The sequence below is a fragment of the Saccostrea echinata genome, unplaced genomic scaffold, assembly GCF_033153115.1.
Source record: "Saccostrea echinata isolate AGI-Se365-2 ecotype Australia unplaced genomic scaffold, CSIRO_AGI_Sech_v1 ptg000054l, whole genome shotgun sequence".
Taxonomy (NCBI): Eukaryota; Metazoa; Mollusca; class Bivalvia; order Ostreida; family Ostreidae; genus Saccostrea; species Saccostrea echinata.
The window spans coordinates 20,772,906-20,784,429 of record NW_026889803.1 but is presented as its reverse complement, the minus strand read 5'-3'; the positions used below and the strand labels follow the sequence as shown (position 1 = coordinate 20,784,429).

The window sequence follows — 11,524 nt, the reverse complement described above, 5'->3', positions numbered from 1 at the left end:
CTTTATATTTTATCAGAAGGAAGATTTCTGTAACTATGGAATTATATTCACAGTACATGTACTAGAATTATATTTTATACTATGTAAGAAATAAAGCTCTTGGTGTACAGGACAATGAGCTTTTAAATAGTTCTTTTAAAATTGTAAAATATGTACATGTATAACAGAACTTTATATAACCATCATTTTGCATTTTCTCTGTGATTAAAATAAAATATTACATGTACAATTTTACCAAAATAAATTCCCAAATGAAAATTGCAGCTCATATTGCTTTCAAACTTTTTTTTTCAAGGTATACCTTGACATTTTTACATCAAGAACTATTTAAAAAATATTGTTCATTCACTTTTAATTTCTCAAAAAAAAAATTTGTCAAAAAAGTCATTGATTATCAATTTCTTGCACAAATACATTATTGTTTAAAAAGTTACACTTAAACTATAAAGTTGACATTAAAATAAACAATCTACAATATTGCATAATCAATCAGACTTAAAATATTAGAGAAAAATCAAAGTAATCTTACAGATTATAGCTGCCAACAGATTCTGCACAAGATCTTATTCTGTGACTGATGATACATATACTATGACCTTAAAACAATGATCAAATAAGCAACAACTTCATAAGCCCTAGGACATAAAACTTAGGGCCTTTCATTCATATTATTGTATTTATTTGGGTGTATTTTATTCTTACACTCCAGGACTTCAGGCTGATCACTCCATACTGATCATATAAAACTAAATACACATAAAGAGTAATATTTTGAGCAAGATTTCAATTGGTTAATACACCGACCAGGACCAGTTTCCAAATAAAAAAAAAATTCAATCACAAATCAATCACTAATCACAGAATAAATCACAGATTCTACAATTTAAAAAATATTACCGGTACATAAGGAATCAAATATGCCTTAACCTAACCAGCACTGTGGAAGTGGATAACAAAGTGATAACAGATTATAACATCCTTCACCTTCCAAGTTCAGTGGTTTGTACAGGCTGGTCAATTCTATAAATAGATTCTGCCAAGACAAAGTACCCTCTGTATTCCACGTCCCCGGGGGTGACATCAAAGTGGTAGTGACCCCCCTGTCCATGGTCACTGAAGCAATGGAAATGCTCAACTCTCAGGTCATAACCCTGGAAAATCAAGATATCTTTGCATACAAAAATCATCATAATGGTAAAGATTTCTATTGGGGAAAATTCCTTTTTGACCTTCAAAGTCTGATTATGATATATGCCTGACACCTTCGGCCCTTTCGCTGGAATTTAATTCTACCAGCATAAATTCTGTTTGCTCTTATTCATACTTTAGTCTTGAATTATTTCTTAACTTGTCCTTATCATCAAATTTTAAAAACGATATTTTGTGATGCATTTTGTCTTTCATCTTTCTCTTCAACAGAATAAAGAGAAAATGACATTCTAATCTCTTTCATGGGTAGTTAAAGAGGAGTCCTTCTATGTATAGATATTGTTCAGTACATGTACTATCTAAAACAAATTTAAGAAGAAAGTCCTTTTGAAACTTCATACTTACAGGGTCATGTGACACTAGTTCCCCAACACACACCAGAATGGCATCCATTTCATAGAACTTTAACCAGCTGTTAACTTTTTCTTGGGAGTCCAAAGGTTTGTCTGAAAAGTCTGGCTGTAATGGATAATGCATATAGACTGTTTTACATATGTATATAACAATACTGTGTTTGTGAAGTGTCGAAGTAAATGAAATTTCTGCTTTATTTTCTTTTATATATTACATGTACAAGCTGTTGTTTTATACTGTAAACGACCAATTATTATTTGCGATTCGTCAGTTTGAAATCAATCCGCCACGATTAATTTTTGTGACTGAGGATTTATTCTATATGAATACAAAGCAAAATAAATGGTTCGTGGCGATTACTATTTGCAGGTTGAAGTAGGTCGCGAAACTTGCGGATATTTCTCGCACGCGAATAAAAATTGGTTTACAGTATCATATAGCCAACATAACAAATGAGATGAGAGAGAGAGGTCATAAATACAGAATGTTTATTTTTTATCTTGCTTATCGAATATATATTTCTTTAAACACTTAAGAGATAATGTTGAATTCAATATCTCTTTCAATTATCTAATAAGTAAATTATTTGATGGAAATTAAGGAAAGGTTTTTCACAACTAACCATGATGTGTAAGTTTGCCTTTCCTTTCTCCACCAGGAACACACCCCCTAGCGCCACCGGCTTCTCTCCGTAGTGTGACTGTAATGTCTTTCTCATGGAGGACATAAAATTCTCCTCCCCGGTTCTGTTACTGGCTTTAACCTCTAAAACCTGCGAAAAAGATTAACTTGTAACTTTCGTAAATCTTTGTAAAGTTCTCTTTATAATAATTATTGATGCATGGTTTAACAAAAACATGATAAATAGCTCCCAGATCTTATTTTTCTTCATTTAGTTTCAAACAAATGTATGGTAGTGAATGAAAGAGGAGATAACTGATGTTCACCTCAAAACCTAAACCTTTAATTTAATCCAAGTTGTGTTAAAGAAGAAAAGAGCAACAAAACAAGGTAAAATTAAGATTAATAATAGTTTTAGTGTATCATATTACAAAGAACTAGAAATGTTTTACAAAAACAGGACTGATTTCTCAACCAAGCTGAATATACCGGGTATTTTAAAATTCAAGGAACTTTTAAAAGTAGGCTAACGGGTATTTGAATCAGAACTTGATCTGCAATTTATCATGGGCAAAATATACTCTGGCAAAGCTAGCAAATATGTCCTTTCTAATTCAATTTTCATCCTAATATTTGCCATTCAAGGGCCCTCTGTTAAAATGGATCACAGAGAACTAAAAATTGATCTGTATTAACACTTCATCAAATAATTCAACTCAACATCTACAAGCATATTAAAACAAAAACGTAAAACTGGATAAAATGACAGCAAGAAAAAAATAGTTAAAATTTTATGACCTGAACACTTTGTGGATCAGAAAAAATGATAAATTCATTAAAGTATGCTTATCAAAAAATGTGTATCCGTGAAGAAAAAAATAGTACCTTTCCTGGCTGGCCATCAGAACAAAGAAAATTTCCCATCAGTGAAAACTCGGGCTTATCAATGGTTTCCAGAATACACCCTCCATCCTGTTAAACAACAAACAAAATTCTAAAATATTCATTTCTAATAAAATATTGCATACACTCCAATAACTTTGCCCCCCCCCCCCCCCCCCCACTCCACCTCCTTACTTTTGCTCAAATTTTTGGAGCAGCATTTTCAAAATTCTACAAAAATTCTCTTTGGCTCTTTATGTTTTTGTGAAATGCCACAGTTTTCCATTCTTCCATGAAGGACAATATCAAATCTGAAACAAAATACCCCCTTCCCCATGTAAATGCTTTCTAGAAAAAAAAAAAAAACAGCTCACAAATCTAAATGGTACATGTACACATACCTGACTGTTAACCTTAGCAATGTGAGAGTTGATTTTGGCCACACCACCTTTACCATCCATTTTGACATTTTTCATCAGCTGAAACACATGAATTAAATACAAAGTTTTTTTATCAGTAAGTTTATTTATATTTGGCATGCCAAAAAAAAGAAAGAAAGAAAAAAAATAATGCACTCTAGAAAGTTTAAATGCATGATAAAACATTTCCATGTTATATGAGCAAAATGTAAATTTACATACAAAAATGAGATTTTATTTCATCCCCCCCCCCCCCCCCCTGAAAATACTGTAATCAGTGTTATTGTTTGCCCAATGTTATTTTTGCCATTTCACACTTGCAAACAATTTAGCCCCATTTTAAATTTGCCCAGATATAATTGTATCAAAGAGATAATGCTGTTTTTCTTTTAAGTTCACCCTGTTTTAAAATCACCACTTGCAACAAGGGCAAAAATAAAACAGGGGCAAATATTCCCCTTTATCCTGTATTTACTCTTTAGACAGAAAGGCCATACGCAAAACTCAAAATGTACAGTACAACTATATTTTTTGTGAAATTTACTTTGGGAATACAGTTAAGCACACTTATAGCAAACATGCTTGTAATGAATAAACGCTTATCGCAAAGTAATTTTTATTCCTCATGACTTTAAAATCTATTGTAAACCTAACAGATATAATTACACTCATAATAAAGCAAAATCATTCATCCCTGGCACTTCGTTATAAGCATGTTTTACTGTATCTACTGTTTGGCTAGTAATACCACGTACATGTTGTATTTTGTGCTGGAATTTTCCTTGATTAAAAAAAACAAACAAAACTTTTATTGCACAAACAATTATGAACATTGAGTAAAAATTCATGCTACAAAAGAGAAGAAAGTCTGACCTCGCTGTTGACCCCTACAATATGACACGGTCCAGCGCCTGCTCCTATCATAAAGGCACCAGGCAGTCCCACAGCCTCAGCAATCTGACTATAGGTAAACTTCTGTACAAAGAATAAAACAATATAAGACTAATTCTATTCAATTCAAACAAGACGCCACTTTCTTTGAAGATGCCACTTTCTCTCTCAGTCCATAATATACTTTTCAAAAGTTACGTCCAAAGGCCACCATCTTTGATGAGGGGAGTGAGGCAGGCAAACAAATAGAATTCTCAGAGTAGCCTTTGTAGCTTCATAATTTGACATAAAAAATAATTCGCACCTTGTATCCTGAGTGCAATTTCCTAGGACAAAATGTGGCTATACATACATTGAAAGACAAATATTTAAACTGCTATTAATTTATCACGCATAATGTTCAAGGCAGCATAAAGAACGGAAAGATTATTAATTTATCATATTCTTCCCTTTTTAGTCCCCTACCGGTGAAACTGGAGGGGACTATAGGTTTCCTCTGAGTCTGTCCATCCGTCTGTCTGTCTGTCTGCCTGTCCCTCTGTCTGTCTGTCCCACTTGGTTTTCCGCACTTTTTGCCTAAACGCTTGCAGATATTGAGCTGATTTTTGGTAGGTGAGTGTATCTTGATGAGTTACAGATCAAGTTTGCATTTCGTTCCGCTTCATTGATTTTTGACGGAATTACGGCCTTTTCAATTTTTACGGGTTTTCCGCAATTTTCTTCTAAACGCTTGTAGATATTCAGCTGATTTTTGGTATGTGGCTTTACCTTGATTAGTTATAGATCAAGTTTGCATTTCGTCCCGCTTCATTAATTTTTGACGGAATTATGGCATTTTCAATTCTTAACAGGAAGGGAACCAGATTACACTTGCCGGTAGGGGACTAGTATTGCTAATGCAATACTCTCAGAATGCTTGTTAGTCCCCTACCGGTGAAACCGGAGGGGACTATAGGTTTCCTCTGAGTCTGTCCGTCCGTCTGTCCATCCGTCTGTCTGTCTGTCTGTCCGTCTGTCTGTCCCTCTGTCTGTCTGTCAGTCTGTCCCACTTGGTTTTCCGCACTTTTTTCTTAAACGCTTGCAGATATTGAGCTGATTTTTGGTACGTGAGTGTATCTTGATGAGTTACAGATCAAGTTTGCATTTCGTTCCGCTTCATTGATTTTTGATGGAATTACGGCCTTTTCAATTTTTACGGGTTTTCCGCAATTTTCTTCTAAACGCTTGTAGATATTCAGCTGATTTTTGGTATGTGGCTTTACCTTGCTTAGTTATAGATCAAGTTTGCATTTCGTCCCGCTTCATTAATTTTTGACGGAATTATGGCATTTTCAATTCTTAACAGGAAGGGAACCAGATTACACTTGCCGGTAGGGGACTAGTATTGCTAATGCAATACTCTCAGAATGCTTGTTAGTCCCCTACCGGTGAAACCGGAGGGGACTATAGGTTTCCTCTGAGTCTGTCCGTCCGTCTGTCCATCCGTCTGTCTGTCTGTCTGTCCGTCTGTCTGTCCCTCTGTCTGTCTGTCAGTCTGTCCCACTTGGTTTTCCGCACTTTTTTCTTAAACGCTTGCAGATATTGAGCTGATTTTTGGTACGTGAGTGTATCTTGATGAGTTACAGATCAAGTTTGCATTTCGTTCCGCTTCATTGACTTTTGCCGGAATTACGGCCTTTTTAATTTTTAAGGGTTTTCCGCAATTTTCTTCTAAACGCTTGTAGATATTGAGCTGATTTTTGGTATGTTGCTTTACCTTGATTAGTTATAGATCAAGTTTGCATTTCGTCCCGCTTCATTAATTTTTCACGGAATTATGGCATTTTCAATTCTTAACGGGAACCAGATTACACTTGCCGGTAGGGGACTAGTATTGCTAATGCAATACTCTCAGAATGCTTGTTCCTTTGGGTTGACTCCGTAAAGGGACACAACTAAGTTTACTTTTTGCAATATTTGGATTGAAGATATATCTTGAAAGATTTTTGTTTGTTGTTATTAGTCCCCTACTGGTGAAACCAGAGGGGACTATAGGTTTTCTCTGAGTCTGTCCGTCCATCTGTCTGTCTGTCTGTCTGTCCCTCTGTCTGTCTGTCAGTCTGTCCCACTTGGTTTTCCGCACTTTTTTCCTCAACGCTTGCAGACATTGAGCTGATTTTTGGTATGTGAGTGTATCTTGATGAGTTACAGATCAAGTTTGCATTTCGTTCCGCTTCATTGATTTTTGACGGAATTACGGCCTTTTCAATTTTTACGGGTTCTCTGCAATTTTCTTCTAAACGCTTGTAGATATTGAGCTGATTGTTGGTATGTGGCTTTACCTTGATTAGTTATAGATCAAGTTTGCATTTCGTCCTGCTTCATTAATTTTTGACGGAATTACGGCATTTTCAATTCTTAACGGGAACGAACCAGATTACACTTGCCGGTAGGGGACTAGTATTGCTAATGCAATACTCTCAGAATGCTTGTTTTCTTATTAAAAGAAAAGAACGTAAAACTATATTATATATATACTATATTTTTTCTTAAAAAAAAAAAAAAAAAAAAAAAAAAAAATTTAAGCCAATTGCAATTAATATATATTGCACACTGTAAGTATATACAACATAACTCATGCATGAGGGTCAACTCTTTGAAGAAATTTCAATATGCAGATTATCACTCTTTGGCTCTGTTTGCTTAGTATTGGAGAGGTTAAGCTGATGACCGTGTATATCTACGTGTAGTTAGGGAAATCCCTTAATTTACTGCGATTTATGCCATCAGTTTTGCATACCGCATAATTCTACAAAATGTACACAACACGTAGATTCATTAGAGGTAAGAACAAGTAGCTTCTTAAACTCAAATTACGGAATATATATTTTCAGGTGGTGTTTGTTGTGATGTTGAGAGTTTATTAAGTACACTTATGTATCTTTTTCAATCAAAGTCATAGAATCATTTGATTCAAATGGATTGTAAAGTGACTTGTTGAAATGACGTTTTACACGTACCGACGGTACCAGTACACATACAGTTTGTTAAACAGAACAAGATGTTAGTTACACGTACTTGTAAAAAAGGTTTACACGTAGATGCAGACGGTCAAATGCTTATAACCTCTCTACTATTTCAAAATGTAGTAAATTAGTAATTACATGTAGTAGTAATTTTAAAAACAACAAGAACTAAAAATCATACATTATTCTGTCATAAAATTTCAACACTTGAGCAAAAAGTATACTAAATCTTTTAAAATATCTCTTCCACTATTACTACAACCCATTTTATTTATTTATAGATACCTTGTCCTTCTGTGGAAGTGGCAGAAGAAATCCTGGTCCTCCTACATCTGCCAAGCGAGCATTTCCACACAAACCTGAGCAAAAACAAGGATTTAATAGTCTCCGCCATCATAATCCTGGAAGAAGCTTCTTTAAAAGTGTTTAGCTATCTATCACTCATAGTGATACAATCACATCTCTGCATTCAAAAGAGTAATGTAATTCTTTATACATTCATATATATTTCATGCATGTTATCTCCCCCCCCCCCCCTTTTCCTTCTCTACAACATGTCCAAACAAAAGTAGAAATATTATTAAAGAGTGTTCTGGATTGCTGGTACAGTGATAACCTGGAATTTTAATAAAAATAGCAACTAATTAAAAAGTGATTACAAAAGATCCAGGGGTTGATCCATCATTCTTATGGGTGGAAGAGCATAAAGCAGTGTTTCATTTAGCTTGCTTGTTTTGCAGGAAATTTATAGACAAAGCAGAAATAATTTTGAAAATGTACATATTTTTTGTGCTTTTCATTCTGAATAACTAGGAATTAAGACATGTTAATTTACCTGATGAGGCCAACATGAATGGCTTCTGTGTTAAGTCTGGACAATCCACAACAGATACCGAGACATTTGTAAAGTTTTTCTTCAGTCCATCATTCAATACTACAATAAATAAAAATCTTTATTGCAATATATTACACCCATAAGCATCAAGCAACCTGATTCAAAAAGAGATTCTTCAAAATCACATGTCAGTTATTTTCAATATTGCTAATAACCAAATTGATTTTGAATAACCATATACCTATATTGGATTCCAAAACTTCATAAAAATTCTTACAGACAGAGGTACATAGCAAGATCAACCAAAAAACAAAACAAAACAAAAAAAAAAACAACAACAACAAAACAACAATAACAAAATCAAACAAACAAACAAAAATGAACAAACATACAAAAGGTGTCAGTAATTTACTCCGAATGTTACACTGACGTGGACCTCTTCATTGTTAGATACAAGTACACATGTACTTTCATAAAAATCATGTTTCCCATTTACTTTTTCTTTCTTTTTTTTTTTTATTTGACAAAGTGGTTTAGTTAAGCATTTCGCTATCAGCTCATTCAGTGAAGACATAACATACAATAAAATAAGGCAGATATTACCAGGGACCTTTATACATAGGGGCTTGTCTCCCGGATTGTCATCGTCTCAAGCCACAGTCCAGAGTCCGCATATAGCTCTCTCCTACCCATGGCTGCTTGATCACAAAAAGTGTCATAATCTTAAATATTTACTCTTCTATATTGTGACGTCATGTTCAGCATGTTCATGTCCAATGACAATATTTGTTTCCATCGCAACTGAAATCAACAAGCATTCTGAGAGTATTGCATTAGCAATACTAGTCCCCTACCGGCAAGTGTAATCTGGTTCCCGTTAAGAATTGAAAATGCCATAATTCCGTCAAACATTAATGAGGCTGGACGAAATGCAAACTTGATCTATAACTAATCAAGGTAAAGTCACATACCAAAAATCAGCTCAATATCTGAAAGAAAATTTTCTAAAAGAAAATTGCGGAAAACCCGTAAAAATTGAAAAGGCCGTAATTCCGTCAAAAATCAATGAAGCGGAACGAAATGCAAACTTGATCTGTAACTCATCAAGATACACTCACATACCAAAAATCAGCTCAATATCTGCAAGCGTTTAGGAAAAAAGTGCGGAAAACCAAGTGGGACAGACTGACAGACAGACAGAGGGACAGACAGACAGACAGACGGACAGACAGACGGACAGACAGACGGACGGACAGACTCAGAGGAAACCTATAGTCCCCTCCGGTTTCACCGGTAGGGGACTAATAATTGACATCAACAGTATACAAGAAATATTTGTATACTGCGATTGGATATTGAAAGGTCATGTCAAAGTTCATTATCCAACTACGCTTTACTCGCATTGGTCAATATTTTAATGAGCTACAAAATATTCTCTTCTCATTCAACCACGGCCAGAATGGGAGAGGATCGTATATTTTGGGCGTGGTTTGCGACGAACCATGACAATGAAATAAATTAATGCTTTAGAGTCCAGAAATAGGTGCTGAAGTGGGTGGGGGTATTTTTTCCAAGAAAGAGCTTTCGTCCTTTGTAGAGTTTATGTATATATAGGAGTGATATGTCTTTTTTAAACGTGTTTTTTCTTGATTGAAAGTGTCAGAATCTTTACTTTAACAACTTTTAAGTGTATCTAAAGTAGATTAAAAAATTTTATTAATTTATTTTACATTTAACAATCCAGAAGACAAGCCCCTATGCCTATATACTGCAGATAGATCCCTGATATTACAAAACAAATGCATAAAATGTACTTTATGCAAATATGATCTCTTGGGCTCGCACATGACAGATAACTCCTCGATCCTCTACATGCGTTCACCCCCCCCCCCCCTTATATTTTTTTATTCTTTACTCCATGAATATTCCTAAATCACGCCATGACAACCTGAACTAACGTTTCTGCACAAAATACCCAATTCAACCTGACCTTTTACTACTTCATCCAATGAAGGAACGTGAGTTGATATTTTGTTTACTGTTGGCGAGGACATTATTGCAAAACTTCGGTCGGTCGGCGTGCGAAATAATCGGAGTTGTCCACTCCTTAATCCCACTCCACATGTTCTATGGATTAACCTTCCCGCAATTAACTGCACCGATTAGTCCTGGATTACAAAAGATACAATCCCTCCCCTCCCCTTTTTGTTAAAGATGAAAAACCAGAGACATAAATTATTTATAATTCTGAAACAAAATAAATTCATTTCTTGCTCAAAGGAGGGGATACCATTAAACTGTTAAACTCAGACCCCACCCCACCCCATTCCCTAGAAATCTGGCAACAACCCTGCGATGCTCAACTTAATCATGTTAATATATCATTTGTTTAACGTTATACTACGGAATATGTAAATATATTTAATCATTTAGTAATATCAGAAAGTGGGTTCGCAAAAAGTAAATTCATCTCACGTACCTCCATACTCCACACAACTTCCCGCGAAAATCTTTCGGACATCCTCGGTTAAGATCCAATCTACCATTGCAGAGAATCATGCCCCCAAGAAAACGAAAAACTGCCTCTAATCCGACAGAAAGCTTTGATAAAATATCGGATCAGAAGAAAGTAAAGACAGGTGCACCTGTTCCTAGAGTTGTCATAGAACACTGGTAAAAATAATTCAAGTTCTCAATTAAGTTTTTGGAATATGCATTACTCACCATCTAGGTTACTGCATGTGGTATGTAGAGCTGAGCTAACTACCTCAAAGAACAATTTTCATCTTGGCTGCACCATAGAATAGTTTCTTATTTTGGGCGGGGGAGGGGGTGCATGGGTGGTTATATTGACACATGCATATAATAACGGACCTACGCTAATATATACTAATTAAGGTATATAGGTCCCTGGTAAAAATTGTGGATTAGATAGGTGGGGTGCTTTCCGTCCTATTTTATTCCTGAACTATCATATTCTTTCCCTTTTCTCCCTCTTCTTTACTCTCACTCGTAACATGTAATTTCCCTCCTCCATCTTTTCTCATGCTCTTCAATCCCATCTTCTCTCCCATACCAACTCACATACTATGTCTGCATGAGCTCGCATAAATGTTTCACACATGGCGGAACATATAGACGTATACACAAATAATGCAGTCACCTACATATGTAGTATCAGTTGGAACACACACAAAGAAAAATGTATTGGATAAGGGAGGGAAAAGTGTGAGGTACTTTTTAGCTCATCTGAACCAAAGGCTCAACTGTAGTGAACTTTTTTGATCAAAACCTGTCCGTTGTCTGTT

At 35.2% G+C, this 11,524-nt stretch overlaps 1 protein-coding gene across 1 annotated transcript; it reads right to left on the bottom strand.

Annotated features, from left to right (window-relative positions):
- Positions 1 to 370: 370 nt before the first annotated feature.
- LOC133205906 (ester hydrolase C11orf54 homolog) lies at positions 371 to 10,311 on the bottom strand. The gene is made up of 9 exons (XM_061341798.1): positions 10,207 to 10,311; positions 8,217 to 8,315; positions 7,667 to 7,740; positions 4,359 to 4,460; positions 3,468 to 3,545; positions 3,070 to 3,156; positions 2,186 to 2,335; positions 1,555 to 1,668; positions 371 to 1,151 (listed from the first exon to the last, which is right to left on the bottom strand). Exons 1-9 carry the CDS (start codon positions 10,268 to 10,270, stop codon positions 981 to 983), a joined length of 939 nt encoding a protein of 312 aa, XP_061197782.1. The 5' UTR covers positions 10,271 to 10,311; the 3' UTR covers positions 371 to 980.
- Between the last annotated feature and the right edge of the window lie 1,213 nt (positions 10,312 to 11,524).